Source organism: Muscardinus avellanarius (assembly GCF_963383645.1).
Source record: "Muscardinus avellanarius genome assembly, chromosome: 5".
NCBI classification, from domain to species: Eukaryota; Metazoa; Chordata; class Mammalia; order Rodentia; family Gliridae; genus Muscardinus; species Muscardinus avellanarius.
The window spans coordinates 104,658,002-104,674,988 of record NC_137790.1 but is presented as its reverse complement, the minus strand read 5'-3'; the positions used below and the strand labels follow the sequence as shown (position 1 = coordinate 104,674,988).

Below are 16,987 nucleotides of genomic sequence, written 5' to 3'. Positions count from 1 at the left end.
TAGCAAAATAGCCTTATATACAATGCTTGGATGGTTTAGAAGATTACTATTAATCCCATAAAGTCAAAAACATTATCCCACCTCCTGTAAACATATGCAAGGAAGATTTACTTTGTGAAATTCCACATTATTAATCGAAAAGTCGGCCTAAGCTGACTTGAATGATTAGTGAGTTGCAGACGTACAGAAAGCAAGCTCTGCTCTCAATCAGCCAGACTGCTGTGGGAAGCACACACCTAAGAACTCAACACAACTCAACACGCACTTATTAAGTGCCTACTGCGTGCACAGTATTGTACCCAGAAACTGTTTTTGGGAAATATACGGTAAGTTCAGAGGTCGCTGAGGAACAGCTTTTCCTAGGGTCCCTGGACACTTCTGGGTTCCTACCAGGTAAAACAGAAAAGACTGAGGGGTGGGGAGACGGGGAATTTGTTTTAGGAATCCTACAAAAATAATAATTAAGAAATCTTCCTTTTAAGACATGGCCCAAACATTAAGTGGCTTAACTACTGATTAATTCCTTATCAGGCCATACCAGAAAGGAAGCCAGGCTGTTGCTAAGACGCCGGATCCTCTGGCTTACCTGCAGCGGATGATTCTTCATCCTCTTCATCTTCATCAGTGGGAGATGTCTGGTACACTCTGGGGTCCACAAAGGGGGTGAAGGAGGCTTTGGTGCTGCTCCCCAGGCCATACTGATCACAGCAAAAATATCAGGAAAAGTGGATAAATAAAGGAACAAACAGCACTAACAGTGCTTTGCTTGGGCTTTACAATGATTGCAGAGAGCTCGCTCTGTCAAGCTGTCCACACCCCAGCCCCTGGTCAAAGTGTGCGCCCGTCTCCAGTTTCTCTTGGTTTCAGTTGCTGACTTGTCCTGTACTGTGTGGGGCTCCATCAGTGATCGAACCCCAAGGAGTGCTGCCAGGAAGCTACACTCTGGATGGCATCTTAAAATCTGTAGGGAAGGGCACTGTGGTGAAAGAACTTGTTTATACCTTTAAGTAAAAGCATTCATATTGATTGAATGGTCTTCAGGAAAGCTGACACAATTTAAAATGAACTACATAAGCCTGTGTACACAGCAGTGCTTCAGTCTGGACACACGTCAACCCAAGACGTTCCCTCTTAGACGGGTGGCTTTGGGGCCCATCACTCTGGCCTGGTGACACCATGTGGGTTGGCTCCAAATGCTTTGAAATATTTAAATCTGGGACACTTTCATCCAGGAGTTGATTTCTCTTTCCCATGATGATTCTCATCAAAAGATGCTGATATTTACATGCTTTATGTGGGGACTTCATGAAGATGTTAGGTTTGAGGGAAATGTAAGCCTCGAGGACTTACTTAAAAATACAAATCTCAAGAGCTTCTTAGATAGCACCATGAAGACGTGAAGTGTGAACTCAATAACAGAGCTTTATATCACAAACAATAGTCCATATCTGAATTTTGTTCAAAGAGCTGTAATTTGGTCTGTCATCTTCATTCCTTCTCCCACAGTTTATGGTTAGAAGTAGAATGTCCCCTGAAAGAGCTCGTGTAGTGATGTTCAAAGTTGATATAATTAAGTCATGAAGGTTGTGATGAATCTATTGGGCAGTAGCCTCGACGGGTGGGCTAAGGCTGGAGGAGGGGGGTCACTGGGATGTGGCTTTGGGGGGCTGTGCTTATGTCCTTGTATCCCCTTGCTCCCCTCTCTTTGCCTCCTGCCTCTATGTCTTGAACTCCACTGATGTAACCTGGCTTGAATTGGACTGAACCCCTGAAATTTCCAGAACTGTAAGCAAATAAGCTTACAGTTATTGCTCTAAGTTGGTTTGGGTTTTTGGGTCGCAGCAGTGAGAATGCTGACAGAAGCAGTCATTCTTCAACATCACCGACAGATTTATAATCGGATAAGCACCTTTTCATAGGGATAAATGTCTTTAACTGAAGGCCTTTATTTTTATTTTTATATTTTTAATGCTAAAAAAACCAATGTCACAAAGCCCCTAAAAAGTATAAGGAGAAAACCACAGAGATCCAATCTGATTTAACTCGAGATTTTTCCTCCACCCTTAAAACTCAAAATCATTTCATCTCAGCTGGGCATGTTGACGCACTCTTGTAATCCCAGCATTTGGGAGGCTGAGACAGGAGGATTGCAGTTCATGGACATCCTCAGCTACTTAGTGAGGCCCTCTGCAACTTAGTGAGATCCTCTTTCAAAATAAAGAATAAAAAATAGGGCAGGAGGTGTAGCTCGGAGGTCGCATGCCCCTGGGTTCCATCCCCAGACCCGCAAAAAAAAAAAAAAAAAAAAAAAAAATTAAATAATTTCCTCCTCCTCAGGTAGAACCCTGCCATAGACAGCATTTCCAGGTACATCCTTTCTTTGCTCTTTACCAGTCTATGGGGGAGGTGGAGCCAGTACTAACATTCCTCCTTAATTGACAGAGGTGCGCAGGCAGAAAACATCTGTCCACACTGCATGAAGCTACACTTGGGTGTTATACTTTCCAATATGCACTGTGTTTATTTCCCTTGGGGTATGCAAACCTTATATGTGTTGTAACTTTAGGATCCAAGAGTGCATCATAAAAATTCAGCATGTAGACACTGCAGAAACAATACCACATAGGCTTCTTCACACAGGGCTGTTTGTGAAACATGACCACGCCCTATAAACTCATCTAACTGGCCAGTGATGCCCGTGAGCACTGTCTAACAGATTTTCCATCACTGGCTTGTGACACAGGAAGTCCCAGTTCTGGTCCAAGTTCTGTTGCAGACCCGTGCGTGCCTTGGCAAAGCTCCCTGAGCCTTAGCACTTTCCTCTGTAAGAGCAAGTACTGGTCCAGGTGATACCTGAGTAATTCACTGCTCTTGCAGCTATGATTTCTCCATTTGAGTATTTGTACAAACAGCTGTACAGTAAACAACCAATACATTTTAGGGAGTTTTGCAAAGCCCCATTCTCGAAGAATACACCATTTCAGAACCCATGAAGGAGAACAGAGCTGTGGTGACTGTGTCCCAGCACCTACCTCGGTCCCAGAGTCCATCTCCTGGGAGTGGGTGGAGACACGGCCCAGGCCCTCGGTGGGGGTTCCCACTGGGGAATGGCTCTGCTGCACCAGGTCGGGGAGGTTGATGTGGCCGGCGAAGCCGTTGCTGTCTCCATGCCCAGACCGCTTCTTCTCTCCAGCCGTCTGAGGGGCACAATACAGGGGCCATTAGAGGGAGGAAAAGAGCCATAGAGCAATGTCACCCCTTATACAGCACAGGTGCAAGGAGTGAGGACAGAGGTGTGGGAAGGTAGCATTCATCTTTCTATTTTACCTAGGAAAATAAAAAAGAAATCAAGCTTTGCTAATGTTTACTAAAGGGGGTTGACCCTGAGGCCTTATTGTTTGCAGAATGGACAGTTAGAAGGTACATTTGGGGTGTGTGTGTGGGGGCTTCTGTGCGGAGACAGGAATGCCACCAGATAGGGGGCTAAACAGGGCCTGCACTTGCAATTTTGTGTGTGTGTGTGTGTGTGTGTGTGTGTGTGTGTAAAACACAATGAGTTAATTGAATTTATCGATCATATTGTGAGGTTACAGTGAAATAAAGCCACAACACAGATATATGACCTAAAATATTGCTGTAAAGAAACAATGGGATGAGGCAATATAACTGTTTCCTAGGAAAATGCAGAGATGATACTTACCCAACTCACAGGGCTCTCTGTCATCCACAAGGTCAAAATAATGGCTAATTAGATCTGACAGAAGTTCCCAAAGACATTAAAATGATCTAGAAGAGTATTTGAAAATATGGATTTATATCCACTATCATTACTAACAAGTCTCTCAGTGAGTAGCTACGGGGCTTTGTGATATAGGTAGTAAAGAAGCAAGGTCATCATGACTAGCAGAACATCTGAGATAACTCATAGCATCCTTCCTAATGCCCTTTAAGGGTGTTTCATAGCCATACTCTGCATGCTCTCTGTGCATTCGCTAAAACTTTTACCCTTGGGCTGCATGACCTAACACATTTGAAAACCACTGCTTTGAAGATGAGTCTGCTCCCCAAAATCCCGGGGATAAAAGACAGGATTGAAGCACAACTTTGGTCCCCACAAGGCCAGCACTCATGTTGTAGGCCTGGCAAGTCTTACACTTCTTTTCTTATACCTATCAAATTGTAATTTAGTACTCATTCATCAATCTTCTCCCATAATCCCCTCACCCTACTCTCCCACCTCTGGTACCACCATTCTACTTCAGTATCTCTGAGATCAACTTTTCAAGATTCCATGTATGAATGGGACCACAGAATGCTCATCTTCCTGTGCCTCAGTCACTTCACCTAACAATGATCTCCGGTTCCATCCACCTTGCCACAAATGCCAGGTTTTCATCCGTTTTATGACTGAATAGTGTGCTCTTGTATGTATGCACTACATTTCCTTTATCCTTTCATCAGCTGGTGGGCACTTAGGTTGTTTCCATTTTTTGGCTACTGTGAATAGTGCTGTCATATGTAGGAATGGAGATGTCTTTTTGACATTTTATTTTCTTTGGATATATACCAGAAGTGGGGTTATTAGATCAGGTGGTATGGTAGTTTTATTTTTAATCTCTGAGGAGCATCCATGCATCATTTTCCATAATGGCTATACTAATTTACATTCCCACTGACAGTGTGAAAGGGTCCCTTTTCTCCACATCCCCACCAGCACATGTTATCCTTAGTCTTCCTCATAATAACCATTCTTATTGGAGTGGTTATTGATTAACAATGTTGTGTATTCTTCATATACCTATTATGGTATGAAAGTAAAATGTCCCTGGGACCTCATAGAGGCAGCCATGCTTGGAAGTGGATCTGCGGGAATGTGGTCTTGAGGACTGGCTAAGCCCCTGCCCCCTTCCTCTTCCTCTTTCTGCTCACCATTATGTCTTAGTAGCTGTAGCCTAGGCTCCTGCTTGTGACCCAGCATCAAATGGACTACATACACATCTTCAAAACAATAACACATAAATATTTCTTTCTCTGAGGCTACAGCAGTGAGAATTGAAACCTCACTGGATGGCCATATATCTTCTTTTGAGAAATGTCTGTTTAGATCTATTGCCCATTTTTAATTCAGTTGTTTCTTTGCTACTGAGTTTTTTGAGTCCCTTATATCTTCTTGAATCAACCCCCTTGTCAGATGTAGAGTGTGCAGATATTTCCTATTTCCTCCCACCCTGCAGGTTGTCCTTGCACTGTTGGGTTGTTTCTTTTGCTGTGTACAGTCTGATACTGTTTTTGTTTTTTGTTTATTGTTTTTTGTTTGTTTTTGGTACTGAGAGTTGAGCCTAGAGAGGTTTGATCTTGGAGATACACCAGCCTTTTTTTTTTTTTTTTTAATTTGAAACAGGGTATAACTTGCTGAAGGTCTCACTGAGTTGCTGAGGCTGTTCCTGAACCTGCAATCCTCCTGTCTCAGCCTCCCAAGTACCAGGATTACCGGTGAGTGCCACCTTGCTTGGTTTTATAATTTAACACACAACTAGCTCACTTAAGGATTCTTAGACTGGACCTGACTAAGTAATGATTTTATTTCTGTATTTCTTTTCTTTCACTCATCAACACAGCACTTCTGAGTGCCTACCAAGTGTGAAGTATTCGGCTGAACATGGCACAGCTGGAACAAGGCAGCCCGCTCCGTACCCTCTGTGGGGCTGGCACGGGCAAGAGTCCAGGCACCTTTTCTGACCATCTCATTGGCCTGGCTTTTCCTTCCAGGGCTTATCTTGCCCATAGGTAAGGCAGCTCTTCACCTGCGTCTGGAATCAAAGTAGGCAGTGTGTCTGTGCATGCATGCGTGTATGTGAGGGAAGGAGACAAAACAGACTTCCAAGCTCCTAAAGGAATACACGAGGAAACTTGTGGAATAACAGGAAGGCCTCGTGTTCTCTGTTTCTTGGCCACATGATCTGGAACCACAAACTGTCCCAGAGAGGGGTCTGTTCTGGATTCTGCCATAGTGCCTGTTCCCGGAGCTGAACATTGCATCTTCTAAATGACATTAAGGGAGTCCAGCCCCAATTTATCTTACCGTCCCTGCTTTCCATGTGCACGGGGCAGCTTTTCCTTCCTTCTAACTTTTATTTGAACATTGAAAGCTTTTGAACACCCTCTCCCGGCCCCGCCCAGTTTCCCAATGGCAGAGGCGACACCCTGACATTTTAGAATCTTTTCAGTTTCTCTCGTATCAGTAGCATTCTGTCTCTGCCCCCAAACTGACATACTGCATTTGTTTGTGTAAATTATTTATTAACAAATAAAGACTGCAGAGATCTTAATGAGGGGAAGTAGCTCAGACAGTGAGAAGCTTGAAGCAATGACTCCTTAATCGGCCCACTTCTGAATCATTGTCCTGTTTGTTCAAACAGCACCTTCTTATTAAATACCTCTGTGTTCCAGGCACTCCGTGCACACAAAGATAATGAACACCGGCCCTGCCCTCTAGGACCCCTTAAGAGAACCCCAGCAATGTCCTTGACTGTTCTGCCTCACCATTCCCTTAGAAGTGGGCACTAAGATGTCCTACCTACCAACACATGCCAGCACTGTGCCAAACCCTTCATATCTGTTATTCCACTGACGCCTCACTAGAACACCCTGGGCTGTTCCCATTGTCCCCATTGTACAGATGGAAAAGCTGCAGCTTATCCCGAGTGACAAGAGCTCTAAGTGGTGAAATCAAGGAGCTCTGTTCTGCACTGTTGTACCAGGTCTTTTCTCCTGGCCACAGCTGACTGGACCAGAAGTGGATGCCATGCCAACTGGGGCCAGACTGCTAGTAAAATGCAATACCGGGCCTGAGAGATACTGGCCAGTCTCTGCATCTGAGCTACACTATGGTGAATGTCTTGCAGGAGAGCAGAGAGGTGGGAGCCTAAGCTTGCAGAAGGAGAGAGAGCTAGCTGGTCTTTGGGGAGAGAAGAACAGGAAAATGAGGAGGAGAGTGTTAGGAGAAACAGGCCGTGACACAGGAGCAGCTGCCTACTGCCTGTCGGGGTCTGCAGCTACACAAGGAGCTCATTTTCTACCATTGGGTTCCCCCCAGGAAGTACTTCTGAATCCTTATCCTTCTATTACTTTTTTATTTTATGGGTTCATTGTAATGTATCACGATTAAGTTCGGAGTGACAGAGGTGTACGTGCACACAGCACTGACACCCACCATTCCTCCATTTCTTCTTTTTCTGAAGCTGTGAGTTCGTTTCCTTATTATTTGTAACCAAAAGAGGCTTCATGATGACAAGCTAGTGTTCTGGCTCAGTGCAGGGGCAGACATGGGAGAGAAACCCACTGAGTATAGGAAAGTGCTACAGAGAGAGGCCCCTAAGTCCCAGGAGAGGCTTCAGGGAGAAAAGGAAGGCTCGGTGAGAGCAGGGTCTGCTGGTGAGAATAGCACTTCCAGCAGACAGACAAAATGGCAGATCACAGCTGTGTGATGTGTTCTAGAACTAGAGTAAACACTGTCCTGTGGAGCTGGAGGCTAGGAAAAGTAGAACCACAGGGGAGGGGAGATAACAAGGGAGAATGCGTGTGTCTGACAAGAACGTGGTACGGGGCCCATATGGACTTACAGTGCCGTCTAGTTCACTCACACGAGGATGAGCTGAGTGACTTCCTGATGTTCATTGTGGGGGGACTGAACTAACAGTACCCTAAAGCTAAACCTTGTTATAAATAATTTTTAAGCTTTATTTTTCACATTGCCAATGCTATGCTTAAGGCTGCATTTATCTTTTTAATATATGTACTATTAATGGATTTTAACTCGAGATTTCTGTGGTATTTAATTTTAGGTGTCAACCTGACTGAGCCATAGGGTACCCAGATTAAACATTATTTCTATAAGAATGTTTCTGGGGATGAAATTAGCATTTGAATTGGTGGATTCAGTGAAGTAGATTATCATACCCAAACTGGGGAGGCATCAATCTACTGAGGGCCTGAATAGAACAAAAGGTAGAGGAAGAAAGACTTTGGCCTCCTCACTGGTTTGCCTTGCGACTTGACCTGGGCAGCTCATCTCATCCTCACCTGCCCCTGCACTGTTATATTTGCTCTCTCCATAAACTGAATTCTCCTTTTACTTCTTGTAAGTACCTCTGTTCTTGTACCATCTGTCATTCTCCCTCTTCAGCCAGGATAGAGTTGGGACACAAGGCATTCACCATGTTGTAGCTCAGTTGCAGAGACTGGCCAGTATCTCTCAGGCCTGGCATTGCATTTTACCAGGAGTCTGGCCCCAGTTGGCTTGGTGTTCACTCCTGGTCCAGTCAGCTGTGGCCAGCAGCAACTCTACCCATGTCCCGAGAGTTCTGGCTTGCAGATGACAGATCGCTGGACTTCTCGGCATCCAAAATCACGTGAGCCACATCCTCACAATCAATCAGTGCATCTAATTCTACATGTGCATGTATATATACATACACACTCTCTGTATACACATATACATTCTCTCTATACATTATACTTCTCAGAAGAACTCTGAGTAATTCAGATTGAAATTTTAAAAGCCCACATTTGGGAAAAACAGAATTCAGAAACTGAAATAACAAAAGGATTTGAGGGTCCCACAAGAGATCAAATTCATACGAGATGCTGATTATTGTGATTTTCATAATGATTATTTGTGGTTGTAGAATACTGGAGTGCTTTAAACAATATGAAGCAATTCGGATGTGGTTGGCAACAGAACTGAAATGTGGCTCCAAATGTCTCCTTGGAGGTAGAGACTGTCAGAAAGACTCAGGCAAATCTTAAGCCATATTAGAAACTGGAGTCCTTTTATTTGAAGTTAAAGAGTATCTCAGTCCAGACATTTTCCCTCATGTTTTCCCAAGTGATGAGCCATAGTGATAGAAGCCTCTACATGTCCATGGAAATTACCCATTCACCACACTGGGAGATTTATATACCAGCAGGACACAATGTCAGCTTCAGCAGCCAAGTCCATTTTTCATTCCAGGCAAATGTGAAAGGATTCTTTAAAGCCTACTTGAAAGATTTGACAAGGCTATAAAATGAAATTCTAGCAAGTTGCTTTGTGAACTAGTCTTCTAGTTATAGCCCCACTGCCAATTATTACTTCAAAGGACCTATTCATCTCAAACCTACAGTTCCTTTCTTTCTTACAAAAGTGAGATGCCCTCTTGCCCTCAACTTCCTATAGAGCAAAGTCTGCTATTAGGAATTCCCAAATCTATCCTGGCTGAAGAGGGAGAATGACAGATGGTACAAGAATATATGTACTTATAAGAAGTAAAAGGAGAATTCAATTTATGGTGAGAGCAAATAAAATAGTTAACATTTATTAATACTTGCATTTATTACCTAACTTATTTGATATTCTCAACTATCTCGTAAGTGCTAGATTATTATTATTGTCATTATTATTATTATTATTGTGGTATTAGGGATTGAGCCCAGGGGGATTCTATCTCTGAGCTATATCCCTAGCCATATTTTTATTTTTATTTTTAAATAAGGTCTTGCTGTGTTGATGAGAGTCTTACTACTCGCTGAGGTTGTCCTTGAAGCCGTGATCTTCCTGTCTCAGATTCCCAGCTACTGGAATTACAGGTGTGTACACTACACCCAGCCTAGATTATTATTTATGGAAATTTGGACATAATAAAGTGGATTGCAGGGATAGGTTGGGAACACCTGCCCAGTGTTGCTAACCATGATTTTCTCTCCAAGTAAAGAGCTGTTCTCAAGCTTGCAATGGTCATGATGAAACGAAAAGAAGACAAATTTTAATTTCTTGGGACCTTTCTAGTTAGCACAGGCACAGTGGGGAGCCACTGCTGCTGGAAGGCCAGATGAAAGGGCACAGGTGCCTCCTAACAAGTAAAATGACATTACTAGAGTGCAAAAAGAGAATTCTCAGTGTGCTAAGGTGCATTTTAAAGTAGATCTGCATGTTTCTTTGTACTTCCCCCAAAAAAGCATACTGTTTTTTTTAATGTTAATTTAATGTGATAAGATGGACTGTTTTTTTAATGTTAATTTAATGAGATAAGATGGTCTCACCATTTCTTGGAACAACTGAGAATTTTCTATATAAAATTCACAAGGATAAAACTGTGGAAGGCGGAGAAGAGGATGACAAAATCACCAATGCTATTCAGAGAGACCATTCATTCCTGCCTTTCTGTTGTAGGAAACATCTGGGTTTTCCAGTTTTATATCCTCAGGCTCAAATTTTATATTCCCATTTGCATAGCTCCTACCAAATAATTTGGACTAATCTAATTAAGTCACACTGCAAAAGCTCAGAAGGATATAGGAAAGAAGGCAACCGACAATTAAAACCACTCAACCATTTAGAAGGTTTCCCTACTCCCCATGCTTAAAATACACACTGTAAGCATTTTCTGCAAAAGCTCTAATATAAAAAAAAACCTTAAGAAATGCATGTTCTGCACAGTTACTATACCAACTCACCTCTCTAATCATCAAGGTGCCTTCTCTTGAAATGCTGCTGCTGAAAGTGTCTGCACGCGAGGTCTCCAGCCCGTGTGTCCCCACCAGGCCCACTCCGTACTGCTCGTTGCTCCCCGGGGCACCTGTGGGTCTGAGATGGGCAGAAACAATCATTGTGACAGGTAAATTTAAGCAGCACGATATCCTGTCCATATCAATTGCTTTTTATGTGGTACTGGGAATTGAACCCAGGGACATTCTACCAAGTTATACCCTAAGCCATACTCTGTTTTTTTTGTTTGTTTGTTTTGTTTTTTCTTGAAACAGAGTCTCACTAGGTTGATGAGTCTCACTACTTGCTGAGGCTGTCCTCGAACCTGCAATCTTCCTGTCTCAGCCTTCCAAATACTGGGATTACAAGCGTTCGCCACCACACCCGGTTCATGTGAATTACTTTCACTGTGGCAAAATACATATTATTATAAAAGTTGTCATTTTGACTGTTTTTAAGTGTACATTTTGGAGGCATTAATTACATTCCATATTAATTTTTTGATACTTGTTATTGGACTCAGGGGCATTCTACCTCTGAGCTATACCCCCAGCAAGTTTTATTTTTTATTTCGAAACAGGGTCTTGCCAAGTTGTAGAAAGTCTCCACTGTATTGCTGAGGCTGTCCTTGAACCTGTGATCCTCCCATCTCAGCCTCCCAAGTGCTAGGATTACAGGCGTGCGCCACCACACCTGGCTCGTTCCATAATAATTTTAATGTGAACAGATGTCTGGACTGGGCTCCACTTCTGTGCCTCTCCTCTCCACTTGTTCTCCACTTAACAGAGTTTGCCAGCTTCCTGCTCTCCCTGGAAAAACTGCCTCAGCCAGCACCAGGATCTACCAGGCTCTGCATGTTCTCCCCCACCCCCACCCGTCCTGTGACCAGCAGACGCCCTGACCTGCTTTGCACCCTCTGCTTCCTCTGCTTGCAAGGCTCCTCCCACGCTGGCCCTGGCTTAGCTCCCTCTCATTCATCTGCTTTCATCTTAAGTTGTACTTTTTCTGAAAAAATGTCTCTCACCATCCCACCAGCCCTTCTTTTTAGCTGTCAACCTTCTTCAATAGTTCTCTGCACAATTTAGGATCCTTTATCTTATTCTCGCATCATTTCCTCCTTGTCGCACTTTAGAACGTTTGCTTGTGAGGCAGAGTTCTTATCTCTGTTCCTTCTCACATGCCTCGTACCCAGCAGAGAGCTTGGCACCGAGTTAGAGCCAAAAAAAGTAATCCTAAGGTAATAGATTTCATGATAATCATTAAAGAAGAAAACAGTGGTCAATTGGGGCATCCATGTGCGAGGCATTTAACTCAAACAGTACTTAACACTTCTTAAAAACTCTGTCTTAGCCCCACACTAGGCTAGACTTACTTGCAGTTATTTTTCCTTGCTGTAGAATTGAAGGTTTAATGGGAGGAGGTAACACAGACACAGCCCTGGGAACACAGTGTGAGTTTCCTACGTGTCCTTCAGCACCAAGCACAGCGCCAGGACTGTCCGCCTGAGCTTCACTTCACCTGGACCATCAGCATCTGTGAAGTGCCTCCTTCCATGCCACAGATATGGTCTGATTTAGGAGCTCAGGGAAAGAGGACCAGGAGGTGGTATGATTTCTCTTGTCAAGATTTCAGTTTTCAATGCTAGATTTTTGTTTTATTGTGTGTGTGTGTGTGTGTGTGTGTGTGTGTGTGTGTGTGTGTGGTGATAGGGACTGAACCCAAGGACATTTTACCTCTGAGATACACTCCCTGCCCTATTTTTTATTCTATTTTGAAACAGGGTCTCACTAAATTGCAGAGGGCCTCACTAAGTAGATGAAGCTGGCTGTGAACCCAGATCCTCCTGTCTCAGCCTCCCAAGTACTGGGATTACAAGTGTGCACCACCACACTCAGCTTTTTTTTTTTTTTTTTTGGTTCTATTTATGCATCTGTCTCTTTATGAAAAGAAATTTTTGGTGGAGCTGGGGATCAAACCTAGGGGCATTCTATCTCCGAGTTGCACCCCAGCCCTATTTTTAATTTTTTTATTTGAAAGAGGGTCTTACTAAGTTGCGGAGGGTCTCACAAGTTGCTGAGGCTGGCCGTGAACCTGCAATCCTCCTGTCTCAACCTCCTGAGTACTGGGATTACAATGGTGCACCTCCACACCCAGCTGAAAAAATTTTTCATTCAGGAAAGGTATTAAGGCTTTTTTAAAATTATCTCTTAGGTGTATTAATGACAATCTCTATCATTTCATTCTTTAATTTTAATTTTTCTTAAATATTTGAAAATTATCTGTGGGCTCTTGGATCCCCTCAAAGCCCAGGGACTTGATGAAGTATTTGCTCCAAGAAGCAAAAAATAGGCAAGATTTATGGCATCTCTGGGGTACAGCACATATATTTCAAGTATTTTCATCCCGAGTAGAAAGGCAAAAAGATGCGAGGGTGAGTCCAGACAAGAAAATGTATAGCAAAACGCTCACTGTGAAATTGCTAAGCTGGAGGACAGGATTGAATGAATCTCAGTATGGACTGAAACTGATGTGTTTGGGGAAAAAAATTCAAAGAAATATTTTCATTTTCAATATTTTAGCCCTAGGAGGGAGCTATTAATAATACTACAGAGACATGGAAAAAGAAATCATTGTAATAATTCCTCCCACATTGATAGATTGGTAAATTAGAATAGTTCTCAAAACTGTAATTTTGGCTCTCATTTATTTGAAATTTCATTTTATCTGTCCCTTTCTTTTTCTTCAGCTGTCTTAAATTCTTATTTGGGACAATGATGGAAAGCCAATAAATCAACAAATGAAGTATTTATCAAGGTCCTCCTGGGATAGGAAAGATTTTTCCTTATTGTCAGCCAGGCATTCTGTCCCTGTCAGGCTCAGGCTGGTCTGGTGGCCCCGGCCAGTCATCACCCTGTATAGTCAGAATCTCCACTGCCAGGGGCATTCCCATGAAGCCCAAGGCTTGTTTTGGTTTCACTCATTTTTTTTAAATTTTACTATGATATATTCAGATTCTGCCCAAGCATTTTAATCAGAAATATGTGAATATGAATGAATTTTTACAAAAAAGTAACTTTAGAACTAGTTCCTGCAAGATAATAATCAATTAATTTCCCACATATTCCAGTCAAACTCTTCCTCTACTTTTTACATTTTCATTAATATTTTGCTAAAATTATCATCAGTGGTCCAGTTCTTTTTTATGTAGATTTTATAGGAATGATTTGATCACAGCAATCTTTCTATCCACATCCTCTGCCAAGGCTCTGGGGTCACTGCTTCTGCTAAGTCCAATTTATCTGGAATCAGTTTGGAAGATTTAAATTTCATTGAAAAGATTTGACCTATATGTCAATCATTGGTTACCAGCAAGTTTTATGTTATATAGTGACTGTTTTTGCCTTGAGTCAGTTTTTATATTTTGAATATTATGGGGGTAGAGTCGCTTCATCTATGATAAGTTTTTATGGTGAACAATTTGGGTTTTATTTTATATTATTTCTACTATCATATTGCTGATATATTGAATAAAAGATAAAAATCTGTTAACAAATGTTTCTTAATTTATTTGCTTTAAAAATGGAGAGCAACGGCCAGGCGTGGTGGCGCACGCTTGTAATCCCCGCGCTTGGGAGGCAGAGACAGGAGGATCGTGCAGGTTTGAAGCCAGCCACGCGCGCTGGCTTAAGAGACCAGGTTTCCAAATAAAAAGTATAAAACAGGTCTGGGAGTGTAGCCCGGAGGTAGAAGGGCTTCCAGGAACCCCAGTACCACCAAAAAATAAAATAAAATAAAATAAAATAAAATAAAATAAAATAAAATAAAAAATAAAAATGGCGAGCAATTCTTCTTAAACTGCCCAAGACTATCCTGTTGCACAGAATGTGTTATGAATTTTTTGTGTGTATTTGCTTATTTTGTGTGTTTATATACCTTGCATTAAGTTCCAAATCACCTCTGTAAACGGTTCTTTCTTTTTGTTTTAACAGTGCAAAACATTTATATTTTCATTCTATTTCATAACAGACACTCTAGTTTAAGAATTATTGAGTATTTTAAAAGAACATTCCCCCAAATGACACATTTCTTTTTAAGAGGCAAAGTGCAGTGGGTGCAGTGGGTTAGGCCTGTAATCTCAGCTACTCAGAAGGCTGAAGCAGGAGCATCGCCAGTTCAAAGTCAACCTGGGGCAACTAGTTGACTGCCTCTGCCATAATAATTAATAATAATAATAATAATAATAATAATAATAAATTTTTAAAAGGACTGAAGGTGAGGCTCAGTGGTAGAGTGCTTGACTAGCATGTGTGAGGTCCTGGGTTCAATCCTTAGCACTGCAATAAGTAAATAAAAATATAAAATGAAGCATAAAGGTAAGGTACAAATAAAATAAAATGAAAGGAAAAGTCAGCTCACAGTTTGTGTGCAGGGACTGCACAACATTCTTACTTTTATTTTACTTTGAGAAGATGCTGGGGATTGAATCAAAGGGCATTCTACTTTTGAGTTTTACCCAGTCACTTTTATTTTTTATTTTGAGATGGTCTCACTAAGTTGTTGAAGGTCTTGTTAAATTGCTGAGGCTGGCCTCAAGCCTACAATCCTCCTGCTTCAGCCTCCTAAGTATTGGGATTACTCATGTACCATTACACCCGGCTTCAGAGCATTTTAAATAATAGAGAAGGAGTTCTTGTTGTGCCTACCACGGTTGATCCCTCCCCTCCGCCCTCCTTGCTTCCTGGATTTTGTACGATGACCTTTCTCTGGATTTTCTTTTACCCCTCTGTTCCCACTCTTTCTGAATGAGGATGGTCCCTCAGATTCAGCTTTGCTCTGGGCAACGTTTTGGCATGCTCTTATCTATGACCTTTATTATAACCATCACCCATTTATAGAATTATCCTAAATAAATATATCTCATTTCTACTCAATAACTTATTTGTTCCGCTCCCTGCTGGATACTTCTGAGTGACAACTGACCAACCACTGTCTTCTTCCTGTATCTCCGTGAGTGGCAGCCCAAGTCATGTATTTACCATTCTAGAAACGCCATGACCTTTCTGGATGCCTTCCTCTCACATTCAATCTAATCCTTTCTACCTCCTAAATGTCCCCAGTATTTTGTTTTTTCTGTGACTGTCACAGGTGAGCTGACGGGAGAGAAAACTGTGGGACAAAGTGTGGCCATAATGACAGGGAAATGCTCTGGACTGTCTCCTCAATTTTTTCTGTAAATGTACAACCATTTTAAAATATAACATTTGTTAATAGTAAAAGAATGAAAAGAAGGCATTTTAAAAAACTCTATCAAGCTAAAGAAGCTGTGACATTTTATAGTCACAATAATCTTTTGTTCGGACAAGAGTTTTTCCAATACAGAGACTTGGTGGAAAAAATTAGTTGTCCAAAATTCTATAATGACTGTAAGAAACAAATCAAGTCTAAACAAACAAACAAACAAAAGGCCTTCAGTGATTTGAAGGAAAACTACAGAAAATTTACTTTAATTAGGCTGCAGGTTTAGAACAATAATTTCCTCTAATTGGATTTGTCAAAATGTTCCTAGCGGTATTGATTTAATTCACCTCAATGCATGGTTAGTGAGCACCTGCTACCTGAATGGCCGCTGTTTTGGCACTGGGTAGTGGCTATAAAATCTAGGCAAGAAATGGCTTCACTACTAAAGGGGGCGGAATCCCTAAGCCCACACAGAATTCCCCAAACACTCAAATAGGAGGCAGAATAGAATAGAAAGAAGGACACAGTTAAGGTGATTCCAAGGAAATTCACACTATTGGACAAGGGCATAGCCTCCATCAGTCAGTCTGGCTGAAGCAGGTTAGACAGTCATGGTCCTCAGGGGTGTAAATCACGGGAGGGAGTGAGGAACAGAACACGCAGTCACTCTTCGGCAACATTAACCAGGCCAGTGCTGTGAGCTTAATAGGGCACAGAAGGTCACTACGGTGACCTGCAGGGGCTGATAGTGTGTCAGAATTGTGGCTCAATAGGGAAGACGTAAATGAGGGCACATAGAAATGTGGCGTATGAGGTGGTATTTTGTGATGCTATAAAATACAGACTGCTGTTTGACAGCAGTAGATAGTCCCAGTGGTCCAAACTGTGCTGCACATGTGTGTTCAGAAGCACGTGCCAGTACCAGAGGGAAGATGCTAATCTAAAGGATGGATGCCTTGACTCCTGGGCTTGCTCCAAGACGCAAGTCAACTTATAGGTCTTCCCTTTTCTTCTTCCTATTCTGTGAAACTTATTTTTTCATTATTTTAAGTAGTACATGCCCATCATATAATTGGAACTCATAACTGTTTGATCCAGTAATAATTTTATAATTTTGGTTTATCTCCATCCTCTTGTTATTTTTCTATGTGAGGCATTGGAACATATGGCCCTGGTTAGTTAGGGGATACAACATTTTTATGTTAGGGGACACAAAGTTTTTAT

At 42.0% G+C, this 16,987-nt stretch overlaps 1 protein-coding gene across 8 annotated transcripts in view; it reads right to left on the bottom strand.

Annotated features, from left to right (window-relative positions):
• Nucleotides 1–16,987, bottom strand: part of TNIK (TRAF2 and NCK interacting kinase) — a gene marked incomplete at both ends in the record, with an annotated part of 420,471 nt that overhangs the window by 20,710 nt on the left and 382,774 nt on the right. For all 8 annotated transcript variants that reach the window (XM_080695833.1, XM_080695834.1, XM_080695837.1 and 5 more), the window contains 3 exons: nt 587–698; nt 3,033–3,197; nt 10,495–10,624. In XM_080695833.1, the coding sequence (XP_080551959.1) occupies nt 587–698; nt 3,033–3,197; nt 10,495–10,624 (407 nt within the window). The remainder of the gene's footprint in view (nt 1–586; nt 699–3,032; nt 3,198–10,494; nt 10,625–16,987) is intronic.